General features: G+C 44.3%; 1 protein-coding gene across 1 annotated transcript in view; it reads right to left on the bottom strand.

The window, feature by feature from the left end:
- The window catches only part of TECTA (tectorin alpha), an 82,989-nt gene that overhangs the window by 12,326 nt on the left and 49,453 nt on the right, over positions 1 to 21,210 (bottom strand). The window contains 4 exon segments of the mRNA XM_010830495.1: positions 3,092 to 3,396; positions 5,385 to 5,677; positions 8,044 to 8,427; positions 12,593 to 12,792. Coding sequence (XP_010828797.1) covers positions 3,092 to 3,396; positions 5,385 to 5,677; positions 8,044 to 8,427; positions 12,593 to 12,792 — 1,182 coding nt within the window.

Here is a 21,210-nt window from a genome sequence, read left to right as displayed (position 1 = left end):
CACCAGTGCCCGGCAGCATGTGGTCACACTCTGAACTTGCCACTTCAATGGACCTGGTGGTGGTCAGATGGCAGATACAAATTAACAGACAGGGCAGCCTTCCAGGAAGTAATGACGATAGCTAATAACTGGGTCTTTGCTATGTGTTTCATGCATTGGTGGCATTATCTCTTCCAACCCTTACAATCTCTGCCAGCTAAGTATTGTAACTTGGCATCACAGCTGAAATGTACCCAAAGTCACGCACAGGTGAAGGTAAGTGAGGAGGATGGAAGAACAAACAAGCTGACTGCCAGCACGTCCCGAGATTCCTGCACTTACTGCTCTGTACCACCATCATGTGCATCAAAATCTTTATATTTATATAAGCTTATATATATTTATATAAGAGTTCAAACCATTTATCTCTATATCGCCAATACCTGGCCACCTCACAGTAGATACTCAACAAGTAGTTGTCAAGAATGAAGATTTCAGGGCCAGTAAGGTCCCAGAGAGGTCCCTTAAACCAGGCCTTCTTGAGTCTTTTTTTTTGATTCATGGTCCACATGCTTCTACTTAATTTTGTAAAAATAGACAAACCAAAATCTACACACAACTCGCCAGCATTGACAGAGATTAATGGCACTTTTTTGCCAAAACAGGGAAAACTCTAAGTAAAATACAAATGTATGTGAAGCGTCATCACCAACAGATTACAAACAATATTTCTGTAGCAGATGAGCCCATAGGCCACCTGCAAGCTCATTAACGTCTCAGTTTGAGAATCACTAATGGAAAACACTTTCTTTTAGACACTCATTTCTTTATTTAAAGACTCTCTTTCCCTATCCAGGTGTAATAATCTTCCTCGTTGTCATGGTTTCTAACAGTAAGTGTTAAAGAAACAGCCATGATTCAACTCCAGCATGAGCCAAGTTAGCTTCAAGAGTTTAAAAACAAAACAAAACAACCCCCTCAAGCTGTCCCGTAACTGCAGATGCTTCTCCTGACCTTCTGCTAAATAACCATTATAACAGGTGAGAGGACAGGAATGGAGTCGCATCAGTCTGTCTTAATTCCTAGAAAGATGACTAAAGTAGAGCCCTCACCATCAGCTAAATACACTTACTTATTATTTTTGCAGTTTAAACTTTTTATTTTATATTGGGGAATAGCCAATTAACAGTGTTGTGATAGCTTCAGGTGAACAGTGAAGGGACCCAGCCATACATATACCTGTATCCATTCTCCCCCGAACTCCCCTCCCACCCAGGCTGCCACGTAACATCGAGCAGAGTCCCCTGGGCTATACAGTAGTCCTTTGTTGCTTTTCTATTTTACATATAGCAGTGTGTACATGACCATTCCAAATTCCCTAACCATCCCTTCTCCCATCCTTCCTCCTTGCAACCATAAGTTTGTGCTCTAAACAGTGAAGCTCTTTCTGTTTTGTAAATAAGTTCATTTGTATAATTTCTTTTCCGATTCCACACATAAGGGATGCCATAGGATATCGCTTATCCTCTATCTGACTTACTTCACTCAGTATGACACTCTCTAGGTCAGAGAAGGAAATGGCAACCCACTCCAGTGTTCTTGCCTGGAGAACCCCAGGGACGGGGGAGCCTGGTGGGCTGCCGTCTATGGGGTCGCACAGAGTCAGACGTGATTGAAGCGACTGAGCAGCAGCAGCAGCAGCAGATCCACCCTTGTTGCTACAAATGGCATTATTTCTTTTTAATAGCCAAGTAATATTCCACCAAATATACTTATTTCTTAAAAGCTTCTTTTTCTAAAGACCCATTTATTGCCTAGTGCGTTCAGCACCCAAGACAGTGCTAAGCACACAGCAGCCACCCAATGAGTGTGCTGGTTGATGAACACAATATGCAAACCACCGAGGAGAATAAGAGGAAAAAAGTGTGGAGGTTACAGCTCCCAAGAAGACAAAAACCTCACTTACAATCAGAGTGGGCCATTTACTACTTGGCAGATACAACATGCCCAATACAGAGGTTAAGTTTTGAGGTTAAAAACAAAAACTGATATATTTTTTTAAAATTCCAGACAATTTCTGAAGTTCAAGACAGTTTAGGCTCTTTAAAGTATTGCTTATCAACAGAAGAGGGTAAAATATTAAAGTTACCAAACAAAACATTTCTATTGATTGCCAACAGAAACTACTCCATTTGCTTAAGAGTTTCTGAAATTACTGAGTGCATATTTTAATTAGCGACATTGTTTTCAGGTTCTGAATTGTGTATCCCTACTCTTGTCAGGTGTGGTGTGCAGACTTACTGACGAGAACACTCCGTCTTGAAACAAACAGGGCCAGTTTGCACGGCGGTACCGGTATGTACACGGGGCTGCTGTTGTGCCTCGAGGGACAAGCACACATTCTGACGGACGCAGTGTTACACTGCATTCATGGGACAGAGTGACCATTTATGTACATGGACACACATATACGGATATGACAAATTTATGCGTGTTTAGGCACACACTTACTTGCTCCATCTATCTGATTAACATGGCAAGAAAACAAATAAAGAGAATAATAGATAATGGACATCAAAGTAGTTATCTCACTACAGAAAAAAAAATTCAAGAGTCTATAGATTTTTATTTCATCAATAGCACACGTATAATCCCTTTATAAATCTAATCATGGCTTCCTTGCAACCAGGCAGATACAGCCAGCTCAGTCTGCCATTTGCCACCTGCCTTCTCTTTGTGATCTGGGCTCTGACTCATGTGAAAGGAGCTTTTGGAGAGCTGAATTGGGGGCACTGAAATCAATTAGGAGTCCCATGCTCTGTCCTGCTATCTTAGAAGTCACTACACTGGTGCTCTTCCAACCCAGAGAACCCCACCTTCCTCCGCTGATATTCTGAATTCCATAACTGGACCTAGGGGGGAGTCAAGAGCCACTGAAAGTGCCCCCTCACAGAATCTCCTGCAGCCCACACCTCTCCATCCTTCAACCCCCAAAGCAGATCTACAGGTTGAGATGGAGACCAGTGGCTAGCCCTGGACAAAGTGACGCCACTGGCCAAGCTGTGCTTTCTAACTCAGAGAAGATTCTGCAGAAATAAAATAATTCTCTTACAGCAATTCTCCTTCTCAATCCACTCAGTGCTGAGGATTCCAAAGGAGCGGCAGGACTCCCCGTAGGCGGCCAGGGAGCCACACAGCTGGAACTTCTTGTGGTTGTAGCAGCCGTCCAGGTAGCAGGACTCGTAGAAGGGAAGGGGGTCGAGCAGCCCGTAGCAGGGCTGGAAGAAGCCCTTCATGTCCGTGAGCTTCAGGCAGTAGCCGTCGCCCTGCATGTCCTGGATGTGCACGTTGTCGCACATGGCTGCGTACTGTGAGAACTGCAGCTCGTTGCAGCTGGGGGTGAAAGATGCAGTCAGACTAGGAGGCAACACCAGGCATCTGAGACGGCCAGTGCAGTGGGGGAGGGGAGACCACAGTGGTGACCTCTTCAGCTAACCCAGAAGTGAATGTGGGTGCTGATCCCAACCTTAACCCAGGCTAGGGTTCGAAAGTCAAGGTAGTTTCTACTGTTACAGCACTGGGATGAGCGAGGGTAAAATAAAATGATAGTAGCCAACGTGTCAGACAAGGGTAGATATTGATATAATAACCATTAACCTTTGATGTAGGCTTCCCTGGTGGCTCAGTGGTTTAAAAAAAAAAAAACCCACCTGCCAATGTAAGATATGCAGCTTCGACCCCTGGGTTGGGAAGATCCCCTAGGGAAGGAAATGGCAACCCACTCCAGTGTCCTTGCCTCCTGGAAAATCCCATGGACAGAGGAGCCTAGAGGGCTACAGTCTATGGGGTCACAAAGAGTTGGACACGATCAACTCTGTTGTTTAGTGACTAAACAACAACAACCTTTGATATAATTGACTGATATGATTGATACAATAACTATCAACAGATAAGGATATAATAACCAATAACAATAATGATAATTACATTATTATTAATCAAAAATAAAAGTAATAACTGTTGGTAAAGTAAAAGATTTGAAAGGACATCCAGAAGCTTCTAAACCATTTCCAGTTTAGCTACCAGAGACCATAAGGAAAATCTTCACAAGAAAATTGGTGTCAGGCTACAACCATTTATAAGAGAAGAGAAAAAGGAAATAAGAAGGGAAAGGAAACTCAAACAGAATGATGATTCCTAAGGAGGAGCTGAATCTTGCTCATCTTTGGAAGCCCCAGAATAGTTTAATGTGCAAAGGAGTCATTTTTCTAACTGTGGGTCCCAGAAGTGACATTTTAGAGAAAGCATCACATTAGGAATTCTGAAATCTAATCTGGGCTTTGCCACTTACTGTGCCCCCTCATCTAAATCATTCCACTCTAGCCTCCGTTGCACCTAGAAAAGGAAGACAATGGACCAGATTGTGCCCAAGGTTCTTTCCAGCTCTGGGTCCCACAATTCACAGGACGGTCTAATTTATGGCACATTTTTCAGTTTACGCCTGCAGAAAAGTCAAAGAGGGTTGAGAACTTCATTCCCACATCTGGGAATTCAGCTGACGTTTGGCACGTTAAAGCTCAAGGGGACAGAATCATTGTACAAGCAAAGAAATGCCAAAAAAGAGAAGTGTAGCTCTAGAACCTCAGAGGAATTAACATGATTCGGCAGTCCGGAAGGACTCTTAAGTTAAACACCTTTGAAATAACTTGCTTAGTTCCTTCTATCTCAGTTGGCCAGAGAGGGGCCTGATAATAACCTCAGCGACTTCTACTTTCTTGGACTTTCTAGACTCCCACCAACTTCTGCCTACACAACCAAGCCTCTGGTAAGAGGTACAGATGGCACTAGTGGTAAAGAACCCGCCTGCCAATGCAGGAGACATAAGAGACACAGACTCAATCCTGGGACAATCCTGGAGGAGGGCATGGCAACCCACACCAGTATTCCTGCCTGGAGAATTCCATGGACAGAGGAGCCTGGCAGGCTGTATGACTGAAGTGACTTAGCATGCACAGACATGAAGTCTCAGCACTAGGGAGCAAGGAATAACCCTCTTCTCCTGGGTTAACTCTTAGTCCCACCCTCAGCAAGGATGCCCAGTCGCAGTTAAAGTTAAACTTGACCAGCTGGGCAGATGGTCAAGGCTTTAGAGTTCTAATCCTAGGAACACTCTTCTGTTTGGCCAAGGGCCGGATAACACCAAAATTCAGACTTATCATCTAAGCCTAGTTACTTCCTCTGCTGTTCAAGAAATTATTGTGCCTGTTTGTATGATGAAAACTCCAAAGATCTTGAGCTTAGCTATTTGTAGGCGAGGAAGGGTGTTGCTATACGAAGTACCTCCCTCATCAACATCTGTCATAGACACGGGAGGACTGGGACCACTGAGTCTAGTGACTGGAGACTCTCACCTCTTCTGCATGCCATTGGTTTTCCAGCTCTGGGCCAGGACCACGCTGCTCACCACTGGCTTCCCCCGCAAGGTCACGTAATCATCAGTTAAGTCCCCATTGAAGTTGCCGCAAAGGCCACACACTTTGTTCTGCAGCCTCTCGCTGATGCTGATTTTTATGACGTTGTAGCCGTTGTAGTAGATTTGGATGTCGGGGCTGGTGTCAATCACCAGGAACCCCTCACTGCTGTAGATTTTGGTTGCCAGGCCGGTTATGAATGGAACATTCACTTGTGTGCCATTCACCTGTTAAAGGAGAAAGAAGAAGTAAATGACCCTCAAAGCAGAGATTGGCAAATATTTACTGTAAAAGTCCTGAGTAAACATTTTAGGTTTTGCAGCCCATATGATCTATCCTCGTGGCAAAAAAAGCAGCCACAGACAAAAGTAACTAAATGAGCAAGGCTGTGTTCCACTAAAGTTTTATTTACAAGAATAGGCAGCAAGGAGATTTGACTGAATTTCGTATTTTGCTGATGCCTGCCCAGGAATCTGAGGGCTCGCTCATCTTACTGTCCACAGTTCCTCCCAAAGAAGCAAACTATGGTGGCAGAGAGATTAAAATAAAAATGATGGAAAGGTATAACGCACAACAAGTGGCTAGATTTTTGTATAAAACTTTCTCCAGCATAAACCAATTACTGAAAACAAAATCCCAATCCTGCGCTAAGGAGAGTCTAACACGGTTAAAATGAATCTGGGGATCATTGCTATGTTTATTGTTTTCTTATTTATAATGTTCGAACAGGAGATGCCCTCCCAGAGGCCCTATAGGCACAGTATTTTCTCCATTTGTCATTTTCTTGCTTTATAACAGTTTCTTTTCTTAGCCCTTAGGACAGAACATAACATGCCTTTTCTGTACTTACAAAAGAAATTGTTCTTTTCCCCCCCTAGGTTATCAGTAACTTTTGTTGCTTAAAAAAACATAGCAGAAGCCTTAAAAAAATATGATTCTTTACTATTTTGGTGGCTAGGAGTATTTTATTCGGCACAATGTCAGTTTTGATCTCAGGTGATCCCTTTTTGCTTTCTTGCTGATATATTCTGGGCCTTCGCAGTCATGTCCATGTGGGCCAATTTGCAAAAGGAATTAGAGTGTCAAAAACAGTAGCAGATTAACTTCCATTGAAGTTAAAAACCAGTATTAAAATCCAGACTCTTCCTTTTAAGCTTGCAAAACCCTACCAGTCTTTTGCCTAATGCTGGATACTAAGCTATTCGATGACTCTTTAAATAGAGATACTTCCAGTGCATGATTATCTGAGCCAGTGGTGGAAAGCAGATACAGCACCACTCAATTCCAAAAAACATTAATATGCCTGTGCTGGCTCTCTCCTTGGCCCTCCCTAGCTGGAATTTGCAACACAGGGTGGGGGGAAGCAGGGCTGACTCCATGGTTCTAGTCCGCCTGCAGCCGACTGGTTTAGCTGAGTGACTGGGTGACTGGCAGTCACCACCACTACTTCAGAGCAGGTTATCTTCGCAGATGGAAGGATGGGAGGAATACAGGTCGGAGTGGTGCCTTAGTTTATTGGGGTGGGGGGCGGGGGTTGGAGATTCACATTTACTTATATGCCGTTGTAAGATTCACAAGAAACCCGGCAACTCTCCTAGAGAAGAGCCAACCCTAAGAGAAATCCACCCTCTCTCTCGTCTGTGCTCTTTCCCTCGGCGTGTCATTAGGGGGCGCTCTCATAGTGAGGGACGATCCCTCCCACCCATTTTTATTTAGGTAGCTGTGTTTACAGGCAAAGACTTGCTGTCTTTCATTTTCTAGAAAGGATGGCAGAGATGAAAGAGTCGGTCTTCTTTCAGGTGGCAGAGCCAAGAATAATTTCAAGCTCTTATAAACAAATGAGAATCTTTTTGGAAATTAATTATGAGTAAAAGCTGACTTATCTACCATTACCTGAAGTTTTGGTTTTTTTTTTAGATTTTTTTTTTTTTTTGATGCAGACCATTTTTAAAGCCTTTATTGAATTCTTTACATTATTGCTCCCATTTTATGTTTTGGTTTTTTGGCTGTGTGGCATGTGGGATCTTAACCCCTGGCCAGGGATTGAACCTACACCCCCTGCATCAGAAGGCGAAGTCCCAACCACTGGACCACCAGGGAGGTCCCTCACCTGAAGTTTTATTAGCATACATGCTGACCTTATGTCCTTGAGATACTGTACATATCCTGCAAGGCCTTTGGAATCGTATGTGCTAAGTCATTTCAGTTGTGTCCAACTCTTTGTGACCCTATGGACCGTGGCCCGCCAGGCTCCTCTGTCCATGGGATTCTCCAGGCAAGAATACTGGAGTGGGTTGCCTTGCTTTCCTCCAGGGGATCTTCCCTACCCTGGAATTGAACCCACATCTCTTATGTCTTCTGCACTGGCAGGTGGATTCTTTACCACTAGTAAGCGAAAGACTAAATGGGGCTCTTGCTTATGCCCGTAGAATCTTTACACTTTCAATTCTCTAAAACCTGGTTATCTGTGTATGGTATGTGTGAAACAGCCAGTTAAACTCATTATCCGGGAAAACCACAGTTAACAGCCCTCTAGATAGGCCCTCGTTCCAGGGCACATTTCTTAAGAATCAAGGACAGGCTCGTCCGTCACCTTGACTGTGTTCCGGTCGTTGATGAGAATTTGCTCTTCGTTAATGTAGAAATAGACGGGCGAAATGATGGTGAGATTGGGGGCCGACCACTTGTCGAAGTTGATGATGAGCTGGAAGGAGATGTCGGGGAGCTTGTGGCAGATAGTGGAGAGCACGAAGGCGCAGTTGGCTGGGAAGCGGAGGAAGGCGCCGTCGAAGGTGCGGAAGACGCCGCCGCCGGCCGCCAGGCAGTAAGAGGTCTTGGTGCTGAAGCAGCCGCGCACCCCGTTGCGCAGCGCGCACTCCTCATCCGACTTGCACTGGCGCGGGTCGCACTGGATTAGGTTGCGCCGGAAACAGCGGCACCGCCGCGTGCAGTCGCTGTTCCAGAACAGCTGCTTGGGCTGGAAGAGAGGCGCCCTTTGCATGAAACTCTGGTGGTGGTCAAGGTTGGGGGCCCCAAAGCCCAGTTCACCTGGACCCTTTCCGGGCTGGGCTGGCCTATCAGTAGCGGGGCTGGAATTTGCAACAAGGGAGGCTGGTTCAAGTCAAACAGTACCTGCCTTCCGGGTAACTCAGATGCAAAACAATATGTTACCTGGTCTCTACTGGTTTCAATCAAGAATCTGGGGATCTTCACAGTGGGTTGTAGAGCTAATCACAGCCAACCAACTAGAATGGGAAGCAGGTCAAGGAACTAGGCGAAATGGAAAATACTTGGTAGGGAATTCATCTAACAAGTATCAGCTCTACTTGAAGGAACAAATTTAAATTCACTCAATAATGATAAAGCCCACCCTTCAATCTTAACTAGGCTAAAGAAAGACAGAACCAATTCCTATGCTGAACCATTTTTGTCACCTTAAAAAATGCACAATGTGAGAGTTGCAAGTTAAGTTTTATTTGGGGCAAAATAAGGGCTATAGCTCAGGAGACAGCATTTCAGATAGCTCTGAGAAACTGCTCCGAAGAGGCAAGCAGGAGGGTATGTATGTGATTTTGGTGAAGGGAGAATATATGCAATCAAGTACTTATTTTTTGCAGAAGGTTTCTGCTAGTCATGAGGAGCAGTCATGACCGTGAAGGATTTTTAGTGCTTTTTTAGATATAAGGAGCTACAAGAATTGGGCACATAAAATCGGCTCCTAAAAATACCTATTTGAAGACCTATCCTTCCAGTTTTTCCCAGAGCACAGAATGCCTGATTTCTGCTCTTCACCCTGAACTCTTTTCAGGGAATGTTGAAAAATAAGCAGCTGAAGCAGCACATGTTTTAATCCCTGTAGAGGTAGATGGCAAGTGCCAATGGCAAGTGCCAATTTGTAGCTGACAGTTTCAACATTTCACAATACTCACTGTTCCAAACTTCTTTCCTTGTAAATAATCTAATTTACTTCTGTTGCAGATACCTCTATTTCTATATCCTGAAGCAAGAAATCTAAGCAACAGTTAGGGTCCATGAAGGGAAAACTTTGGGATCAGACCACCTGGGTTTCGATCCCAGCTCTGCCACCCTACTCATGCCACCCTGAGAGGCTCTGCCAGCTTCCCAGAGTGTTGGTTTGCTTTCTCTAAATTGAAGTTAGTAATAATGTCTTGCAAGGCAGTTGTGAAGATTAAATTCAATAAGACGTGTGATGCATATTTCCCAGCTAAGAGTAGGTACTCAATAAATAATAGCTGCTGTTATTACCAGAAAAGAACCACTCATCCTCTTTCAGATAGTGGGGAATTATAAAAATTTATATTAAATACCTGCAACGAAGTGTATCATCAATTGGTGGCAGCTATTATTTTTCACTCTTTCTACAATCTGTAGACACAGCTATACTTGTAGAGTCTGTGCTCTTGATCTCGTACCTGTTCTAGACTAAGAATTCCAGGGAACTGTTTGAAATTGGTCATGACTGTTCAAGTAGAGTGTGGTCCCAATGAATGGTTTACTTCATAGAGATGAGGGCACTCAAGGCATTAATTCAATTTTCTAAAACAGTGCTTTCCAGAGAAGATGTTTTAATGGCACAAGAAGGGCCTGTTCTACTGTCTGGTCACAATTTTCTGCATTAACGATAGACTTATCAAAACCCTGGATATCAAAGAGAGACCTGACTTAGATCCAAGGGTAAGTAAGAAGAGGGTGAGATCTTCCAGGAAGAGTTTTCTCAAGAAAACCAGTCCTGATTCTTTCACCCCTAAAATGGAGTATAAGTAGTTTCTGGAACCTCTTTCCAGACCCGTGAATTATTCTGGGTGCCAGCAGCTTCACAAATTGGCTTCCTTTCTCTTATCAGATTTGCAGAATAATTGAGTGGATGGTCTGGCCTCTCTCAGATAAGAAGTCAGACATTGCATGGGTGGAGAGAGAAAAATAACCTGATGTATGTGGATATGATCAAGGGTCCATAACTCACCCTACGGGAGAACTTGATCATGAAAGTAGCATCCCAGTAAAGAGACTGGCCCAGTGCTGCCTGCTCAACCTTAATTAGACCTGATGAGGACAGCCGGGTAATTACCCTACATGCTAATGGCTAGATGTGTTCTCTTTTTATTTCCAAAGAAATCTGTTGTATAAACAAGCCTCCAAGCTTGCTTGAACAGTGGCAAGTAGGTGTGGATTATTTGTTCTGTGAATTTGCTACTTCCCAGATATAAGCTGTTGTCAAAACCCACTGACTTTCTGATGAGAAGTGGATACTAATGTTGAGAGTGCTAATAGCTGCCGAGAGCTGTATTGTGCTTTTCCTGAGAGCTCCAAGGGCTTTTATATGCATCATTTCATTAACACGCCTGGATTTTTTTAATTTATAAAATGCCTCTTAAGAGAATTAACAAAACAATAAGCAGCTACCAATTATTGACCTGCTAGGTGCCAGGTACCAAGGCACCTGCATAGATCACACAACGCCCATATGAGTTGGGATGTTTTGGAGATAAGGTCACAGAAGCTCAGAGAAATAGCACAGTTTGTTCAGTGTCACATCACCAGTGTTGGTTCAGCTAGGATCAAGCCCAAATCTTAATCCATTATGTCACAGACACTCAGGATCTCTGTTGAGGGAAGCATGACACACTTGATAAGTGGATACATTTCAGTAAATCTCTGGACAGGGGAGCAGAGATTGAAATAGCGTTTTTCAGTTTTGAGCCTGGTTATCTCTTCTCCCAGATTGTAGGAAAATGGAATCTATTATTATTTTCTCCCACATGTTTTGCCTCTTCCTTTCAAATAATCAATATCTCTAAGAGCTAACTTCAAAACTCACCTCTGCCAAGAAGCCTTCTTCGATCAATTCTGCTATTTTACTCTACTTTCTCCCATCTTTCTAATACAACATTTATACAAATTTCCCGCTGAAAATGAGACTGAAGGTAACAGCCATATTCATCTCTTTCTATTTCTTCTCAAAGTAAAGTAACTTAGTTGTTCTTGAACAAGAACAATATTTCTTTACAGAAAGAAAGCAGTGTTTCTTTTTTGCCTAGTTTATTTTCAATTTAGACACTTCAATTAGTTTTTTTTTTAATGCTTCGATTCTTTTTCATTTTAAAATTGATTAGTTCTGTAGGGTATTATTTTTCAGTTGTTGATATGTTATTTTGTAATTGTCCTCTTGTTTTTAAAGTGCATTTTTTTTCCTCTCCTGAATAGATTTTTAAGTTCCTTAAGGCAGGGAACATGCTTTATCATCCCCAACAATACCACTAGCACAGAGATCTGCAAATAGCAGCTATTGCACAGATGCTGTTGTTAACTGTCTACTCACCAATGTCAGGTACTGATATCGTTTAAACAGAGAATGGGCGAGAGGCAGAACCCAGGGCTAAATAACCTCTCCAGGCAAGATCTTTTTAAGAACACAAAGTATTCCAGCACATAAAGAAAGATTACAGGGTGGAAGTATAAATGATTTTGCATGCTCATATGTTTTACTCAGGGACATCTAAGAAGGGCATGTTCATCAGCTCTCTGTGAAGCCCCCAAAGACAGAGAAGCAGAGGGTAGGATGTGGAAAACAGGACATTAAGCAGCCCAGACAGAACTCTCTGGGGACGGTCCTAAAGGGACAAATGACACATGAAGAGATGGCAGCCTTCACTCCCCTTCTCATGGAGCTGCAATAGACAGAAGAGAGAAAGCCACTCCTCCCAGCCTAGAGCTCCATATTTTCCAGTTAAAACTGCCCTTAGCTAAGACAGGTATAAATGTCAGATTCACTGCCTTCCTATTTCCAAACAGCAGCCACGTCAGAAGCTTTCAGACTAAGATTTACAGGAGAGGAAATCAGAAGGGCTTAGAGAAAGGCACGGAGGAGGGAGAGAGGCACACACAATGCTAGCGAGGAGGCAGGTAGAGTGAGACCCAAGCGCATGTCTAAATCCGGAGCCTCATCTGACCTGTCCGTGACCTCTCACCCCCCTCGTCCCCCCTCTCCGCCTCCCTGTGAATCCACAGCACCATCTTATCCTCATCAGAAGGGAAGATGGGTTCACCGTGACCCATCTTCCTCCTAGCGGGGAGAGAACTCCGCTGCCTCTCAAGGAAGAAGGGCGGGCCGGCGCCCCTACCTCGTAGTACTTGCCGTCGGAGTAGCAGCCGCAGCTGTGGGGCAGAATGCAGCTCTTGCCGTTGAGGACGTAGCCGGGGTCGCACTGGCAGCCCTCCACGCAGTAGTGGTTGCAGTCGCTCTTGAGGCGGATGGCGGCGCAGCGGGGCTGGCACACGCTCACGCAGCTCTCGTAGTGGCTGTTGGGAGGGCAGGCGACGGCTGCAAGGGGAGACACGGGTCAGGATGGGCCATCCCCAGGGCTGTCAACGCCTTCCTCCCGGCCTTCCCTCACCCGCTCGGGGAGATGGAGGCCTGGTGCGGAGGAAGCTTTGCCCCCGACCTCCCGCTTTCCTCCCCTCTCTGCTTATGCAACGCCTTTATGGGACTTAGCACTGCAGAAACAATGGACAGCAGAGCAGACGGAGGTTACCCGGCTCCTCACACCTCTTGCCCCTCTCCTCAGCCTTGCTTTCCCTGAGGTTCTCTCCAACCTGTTGCCTTAAACCCACTACCCAACACGCATCTTGACTACAGTGATTCACTGGATGGTCTCCCAGGTGTGCCCCACATTCATTCCTGCCTTTAGGTCCCCATCTGGTGTTCATCTCCCTTCCCCACCCACTTCTTCATCCTCCCAGTGTCTCCAAATTTATCTCCCATTTATCATTTTCTTACTGGAGTATAATGGCTTTACCGTTTTGTGTTAGCTTCTGCTGGACAATGAAGTGAATCAGCTATACCTGTATGTATATCCCTTCCCTCTTGGACCTCCCTCCCACCCCCTTCCCCACCATCCCACCCATCTAGGTCATCACAGAGAACTGAGCTGAGCTCCCTGTACTTTATAGCAAGTTCCCACTACCTGTCTATCTTCCACATGGTGTATGTATGTGTTAGTTACTCAGTCGTGTCAGACTCTTTTTGACCCCGTGGACTGTAGCCTGCCAGGCTCCTCTGTCTGTGGAATTCTCCAGGCCAAGAATACTGGAATGGGTAGCTACTCCCTTCTTCAGGGGATCTTCCAGAACCAGTGATCGAATCCAGGTCTCTTGCATTGCAGGCAGATTCTTTACCATCTGAGCCAGCAGGGCAGCCCTTTACACATGGCAGTGTGGTGTATATATGTCAACCCTATTTTCCCAATTCATCCCACCCACCCCTTTGCTGCAGTGTCCACATGTCCATTTTCTACATATTCATCTCTATTCCTCCCCTGGAAATAGGTTCATCTGTACAATTTTTCTAGACTCCACATAATGTGTTAATATTTTATTTGTTTTACTCTTTTGGCCATGGTCCATGGCATGTGAGAGCTTAGTTCCCTGGCCCAGTATTGGATTGTGTCCCCTGCATTGGCAATATGGAGTCTTAACCACTGGACCACCAAGGGGAGTCCCCAGATCCCTCATTCTTCAAGCCCCAGGTAGAATCCCAACTTACCTGCAAAACTCCCTATTCTTTCACTAGCTCAGAACTTCCAGAACCCTTTTCCAAGCCAATAGTTTTTAACAGTAGGCCCTCGAACCCCTTGATTTCTGAGAAGGCAAACTTACATTGTGTGTGTGCCTGTGTACAGAGACCAATCCATGTCAACTATGTTCTGTGGCTTTTAAATGTATGTAGATGCTTTCCTGGAAGGCAACTGGGGTCCTGGTGAAGGGTGTGGGCTCTGGAATCAGCTCTAAGAGATTGGAGCCATTACCTAATCTCTCTGGGTTTCAGCTCCTTATCTGTATTATGCAGTTACCCAGGGCAGCACTTCATGGCTTTTTGGGAGGGAATGAGTGAGTCTGTGTACTTAGAACAGTGCCAAGCACCTAAGTGCTTGGCGTGCTGCAGTCTGTGGGGTTGCAAAGAGTCAGACATGACTTAGCGACGGAACAACAGCAACAACGAGCACCTAAGTGTTCAGCAAGTGGTAGTCAATCATTAAAGACAGGTTTGCTTAAATATTTTACAGAAACTAGTATTTAAGTCAATGTATACAAAAAAGAGCGGTAAAGAACCTGCCTGCCAATGCAGGAGATGTGGGTTTAAACCCTGAGTTGGGAAGATCCCATGGAGAAGGAAACGGCAACCCGCTCCAGTGTTCTTGCCTGGGAAATGTCATGGACAGAGGAGCCTCATGGGCCGCAGTCCATCAGGTCGGAAAAGAATTGACATGACTTATCAACTAAACAACAAAAATAACAATACAAAAAAGTACAACTACTTTTATGTGGGAATTTCTACTCTACATCACTTAGGCTTGAATCATTGTTTTTGCACTGCTGTGTGTATTTTATGTGTTTATAATGATGCTACATCCTTGTACATTTATCCATGCCCTCATGAGTTAATGAATCTCTAAATTCCTGGAAGTGGAATAACTGGGTCAGAGGGTATGTGCATTTAAGCTTTTGATGGATGCAACTGAATTGGCCTTTAAAGAGGCTTTGTCTCTTTATCCTCCTACCAGGGCTATATGAGATTTATTTTTCCCTCATCCTCACTGACTGGTTGTTTATCCCCAAACTTTCTGGTCCTTGGAAAAAACTACATGCTATACCTATAAGGGATCACCATCCAGAACATGAAGGAACTTCTAAAATTCAACAACAACAAAAAAAACAAACAATCTGATACAAAAATGAGAGAGGAATTTGAATAGACCTTTCTGCAAAGAAGATATATGAATGGCCAAGAAGCATGTGAAAATCAACACCACTAATCATCAGGAAAATCAAAACTATAATGTGATATCACCTCATACCCACTAAGATGGCTACTATTAAAAAACACCCAGAAAATAACAAATATTGGTAAAGATGTGGAAAAATTGGAACCCTGTGCCCTGTTGGTAAGAATGTAAAATGGTACAGCTGCTGTGGGAAAGAGTAGGGTGGGTTCTCAAAGAATTGAAAATAGAATTACCCTATGGGCCCAGCAATTCCCTTCCTGGGTGTATACTTAAAAACGGGAAAGAAATATCTCTAAGAGATATTTAGACACTGTTGTCATAGCAGCATTCTTCATTATAGCTAAATCATGGGAGCAATACAAGTGTCCACCAATGGATGAATGGATAAGCAAGATGTAGTCTATACATACAATGGAATATCACTTAGCCTGAAAAAGGAAGGAGATTCTGCAACTTGGATGAACCTTGAGACACTATGCTAAGTGAGATAAACCATCCACAAAAAGATGAATACCGTATGATTCCACTTATGTGAGGTGTCTAAAGTAGTTAAGACAGGAAGTAGAACAGTGGTTTCAGGGGACTCTGGAAAGGGAGAAGAGTGGAGAGTTAGTGTTTAATGGGTACAGAGTTTCAGTTGAGCAAAATGAAAAGCATTCTGGAGGCAGAGGATGGTGGTTGCACAACAATATGAATGTACTTAGTGACACTGAACTACACCCTTAAAAATGGTTACAATAGCAATTGTTATGTGTATTTTACCACAATAAGAAATTAATGCTATATCCTTATTTCATTTGCATCCTTTGTGAGACTATTTGTATCTTTTTCCTTTGTTTATAATCTATTTGTATATCTTTTTCTGTGAATTGCCTTTGTTTATAATCTATTTGTATATCTTTTTCTGTGAATTGCCTTTTCACGTCCTTTACACATTTTGTTTGTTGAATTTTTTATTAAATTGTAAAAGCTCTTTGTAAACTGAAAATATATTTTTGTTTGTCACGTGTTAAAATATTTACCAATTGCTTTTTGACTTTGCTGCTTCTTCCTTTTTTTTTTGGTACATTGGTTTGTGATCTTGATGATGTTTTTCCCATATGGAAATATAAAAGTTTAAAGTAGTCCAATTTATCATGTTTTCCCTTGTGGTTTTAGGTGTTTTGTTTAGAAAGGCCCTCTTTACTCCTAGATTACAAAAAATATGGCTTTGTTCTCTTTTAGTAGTTTGTTTCGTTTTAAATTTATTTATTTTGGCTGTGCTGGGTCTTCGCTGCTGGCTGCATGGGCTTTTCTCTAGTTTTGGAGAGCAGGGGCTACTCACTAGTAGCAGTGCACGCGCTTCTCATTGCAGTGGCTTCTCAGTGCAGAGCACAGGCTCCAGGGTGCACGGGCTTCCGTAGTCGCAGCACATGGGCTCTGTAGCTTTGGCTCACAGGCTCGAGAGCACAGGCTCAGTAACTGTGCACAGGCTTAGTTGCTCCATGGCATGTGGGATCTTCCCAGATCAGGGAATCAAACCCATGTCTCCTGCATTAGCAAGTAGATGCTTTACCACTGAACCACCAGGGAAACCCTTCTGGTAGTTTTATGATTTAAATGTTCATGTTTAATCTTGGCTCTGTCTGGGTTTTATTTTTGAGTGAGGAAATGAAGGAAGGATTTAATTATTTTTCCCCCGATAGTTTGTCCTTTATTGACTAATACACTTTCCCCAGTGATTGGAAACGCCAGCTTTACTATATACTAATTTCTCTTTGGTGTTTGGGCCTATTTCTGGACTTTCTCCTCGGTCCACTGGTTGGTTTTTCTGTGCATGTGCCAGTATCGACTTGTCATCTGGCAAATCCCATGGACAAGGTACAGTCCACAGGGTAGAAAAGAGTCGGACACAACTGAAGTGACTGAGCACGAATGCATTGAAACTCTACAATATATTTTAATATCTGGGAAGACATAACTACCAATTTAGAAATGTCTACTGTTGTTTCAAGTATACTGGTCCTATTTGCCCAACAAGGCAACAAACTCCATATTTCATACTTCTGATTTTTTGTGGTCCCCCAAAGAGTGCTGTGGAGAAGGCAATGGCACCCCACTCCAGTACTCTTGCCTGGAAAATTCCCTGGATGGAGGAGCCTGGTGGGCTGCAGTCCATGGGGTCGAGAAGAGTCGGACACGACTGAGCGACTTCACTTTCGCTTCTCACTTTCATGCATTGGAGAAGGAAATGGCAACCCACTCCAGTGTTCTTGCCTGGAGAATCCCAGGGACGGGGGAGCCTGGAGGGCTGCCGTCTCTGGGGTCGCACAGAGTCGGACACGACTGAAGTGACTTAGCAGTAGCAGCAGCAAATAGTGCTGAGAATGTGACAAGTGATTAATAAATACTTGATTCTTGAAAACAATCTTCCAAATTCCTAATTCTGATTTTCTCCACCCAAATGCAGTACGGAGAGCTGAAAGTGATGATGGTTCTACACCTGGATTTCTATTGTGGTCACAAGTGTGTCTCTTGCTGTGGCCAGTGGACTGATACGCCTTTGTGCCCTTGGTGGGCAGGATGCGTGGGAAGAGCAATGCAGCAAGGAAATGGAACTGGTAAAGGCTCTGGAGTCAGGCTGACCTGGCTCGAGTCTTGGCCTCTGTGACTAACTAGCAGTGTCACCTTGGGCAGGTTATTTACTCTCTCTAAACCTTGGCTCCTCTGCTTCCTCATCTGTAAAACGGAGATAATAACATCTCCCTCATCAAATATTAATCATTGTTAACATAAAATGAAGTGCAATTTTGTACAGTGCCAGGTGTTTCAATGAAAGTTTCTGTTACTAACAGTAGGAACAGTTGTAGTAGTAACAATAGGAATTTTTAAAGTTATTCAACTACAATTTTTTTTTTTTTTGATCGGGCTGGGTCTTTGTTATAGCTCAGGCTCTTCGGTGCGGCTTCGCTAGTTATGGTGCAAGGCTTCTAGAGAGTGTGGGCTCAGTAGCTGCAGCACGTGGGCCCAGTTGGCCCTTGGGATGTGGGCTCTTAGTTTCCCTGACAGGGATCAAACCTGTGTCCCATGCCATTGCAAAGTGGATTCTTAACCACTGGACCACCAGGGGAGTCCCTCAATTAGAATTATTGAGTTTGCAGAGAAAGATATAGGAAAACGCCTAATTATCAGACTTTTGACCAAGAGCTTTGAAGTAGCAAAATCTGCCTCTGAAAAAAGAGAAAATGATACTCAACGTTGGCTGATCAGGCACCAGACAGCCTTGTGTATGAGCCGTCATCACATTTAATTCTCACGATGGCCCGCTGAGGTTGGAAGGTGCCTCCCCAGACCTGGTTCTACAGAGCTCTGCATCCTCTGTGGTACCCAGGCGCTCCCGACCCCCCAGGGCTTCCTGGCCTGACCAGATAAGAGGAGCAGCATACCACAGCCAGAGAGCACTGTCTCTGGAGCCACCTTCCAATTTACCCAAGCCAATTTCCTTGGGAAAGTCTCTGAATTACTCTGAGCTTTGGTTTCCTCCTCTAGAAAGTGGGACTATTAATATGGCAGAAACCAACACAATATTGTATAGCAATTATCTTCCAATTAAAAATAAATAAATTTTTTAAAATAGGGCGTACTTTACAGGGTTGCTGTAAAGTTATAGGAGTCAATGACTGAGGACTCAGCACTGAGAAGAGTGCCTGGCACATGGTCAAAGCTAAGTACCTGCAATGAATTTATTATTTTCTTCTCTTACTGTATCCTCACCATCAAGTGCTCTAATTTAAGTTCTCCATTAAAGAATTGAAAGAATGACAGATGCAGCTGAAAGAATTTTAAGAAGGGGTTCGCAATAAAGACAACTGGCCTCCCCTCCCTGCTCTAAGCCTATTTGTTCAACTTGGGTGAAGGAGTTTTCCAATGCTTTTGCAAAAAGAGTAATTCAGTAATAAATTATCCCATTGATAGGAACAGCCAATATTATTGATAACCAACAGCATCCTACCTTGTTACCAATCAAGCATATATTTAATGGGCAATTCTGGCTTAACCCTTTTTCTCCTGAAAACAGCATTCTCATTTCTCAACATGTGAGTGTTGAAATGGATGAATTCTTAGTGGAAGAGAGGAGTGGGACATGCATGTGTGCTAAATCACTCAGTCATGTCCAACTCTTTGCAACACTATAGACTACAGCCCATCAGGTCTTATGTCCATGGGAATTCTCCAGGCAAGAATACTGGAGTGGGTTGCCCTGTCCTCCTGCAGGGGATCTTCCCGACCCAGGGATCAAACCCATGTCTCATGTCTCCTTCATTGGCAGGCGCGTTCTTTACCACTAGTGCCACCTGGGAAACCCCAGGGAGGGAGACAGGGGGATGCTATTCCTGCCCTCATGTCTCAGAGGTTAACACCATGTCAGATTTGGTTGTTGTTTAGTTGCTAAGTTGTGTCCAACTCTTTTGTGACACCATGGACTGTAGCCCACCATGCTCCTCTGTCCATAGAATTTCCCAGGTAAGAATAGTAGCGTGAGTTGTCATTTCCTTCTCCAGGGGATCTTCCAACCCAGGGATCAAACACACATCTCCTGCATTGGCAGGAGACTTCTTTACCACTGAGCCACCAGGCAAGCCCCAAACTTGGTTACAAACAATCATATTCAAGCCAGCCTGTGTTCACTGATCTTTCAGATTGAATGGCTGAGTTAGGACTCAGACTCCCGCGGCTTTTCTCTGCTTCTGAAATTCAAAATGGAAAACTAAGCTGCCTCCAACTGTGTCCGCACACCCTCCATCTCCACCCACACACAGTCTCTAAAGTGTAATTTTTTTTTTCTCTTATTTTAGCTTTTCTTTTTTGCCAGTCACCACCACCACCTCTTCAGGAGCTTTCTTTTAGATCTTGGCCCCTGTCCTGAAATGCCAAGGTGAGGGAAGGACTATCCCCACTGCGGTGAGCTGGCCTAGGCCTTGCTGGCAGGCAGCGGTCCAGGCAGGGATGGGTCAAGGGTGGTCAGGTCATGGTCAAGGGTGGGCAGGACAGACTCTGCTCTGACTTGTATGGAGCTCCCTGTGACTATGTATAGAGGACGCCACCAATGTCTGGACAGCACTCTGAGCAGGGGAGAGGAAAGAATGCTGGTTGAGGGGACAGGAGGACAAGAAAAATAGTCTTCATAGCCTTTAGGAATGGTCTCCCTTTTCCAAACCATTTCCCCATCCTGCACCAGTTTCAGCCCTATGGGTCCAAACTCCCTAGAAGAAGGGGACCTTTATCCTCAAAGGTGAGGCCATGAGTGTGTGCTAACTTGCTTCTTTTTCTTTCCTGTGAGTGACAACATTTGATACCCATAATTTCAGGTGAGAGCTCCTGGTATTAGCCTTCTTTAAAAACAATTCTTCACTGCTCATTGCAGCTAGAGGTAATGGATGTGGGCAGACACTATTCTCTGCTCCACATCCCAGCGACACCAGACAAAACGGCGACCACCGCGGCATGGCTACGGGAAAAGAGGGCCGGCTCTGCAGCAGGTCGCAAGAGGCAGCAGGCAGGGTCTCCTTCCTAAACTCTCTCCCCATCCTGCACCATGTCTAGGCCCCTGGCTTCAGAGGCTGGTCTTCTGATTTAGGGGAAGGTAAGCTCTCTTGCGGGTTTCCCAGTGGTAAAGAATCCGCCTGCCGATGCAAGAGACACAAGTGACTTGGGTTCGATCCCTGGTCAGGAAGATACCTTGGAGGAGGAAATGGCAACTACTCTAGTATTCTTGCCTGGGAAACCCCATGAACAGAGGAGTCTGGAGGGCTATGGTCTGTGGGGTCACAAAGAGTCCAATACGACTGAGCAACTGAGAATGCTGACAACGAAGCACTCTCGCCCCAGTGAGCTCCCCTCAGTGGATCCAGAGTAGTTCTGGAGGTTTATCCGAAGTCTGACTTTTTCATAGGCCTACTTATTTCATTAAAGTCACC

This window comes from Bison bison, unplaced genomic scaffold, assembly GCF_000754665.1.
Source record: "Bison bison bison isolate TAMUID 2011002044 unplaced genomic scaffold, Bison_UMD1.0 scf7180017864518, whole genome shotgun sequence".
Classification (NCBI taxonomy): Eukaryota; Metazoa; Chordata; class Mammalia; order Artiodactyla; family Bovidae; genus Bison; species Bison bison.
This window is presented reverse-complemented; position numbering and strand designations above follow the sequence as displayed.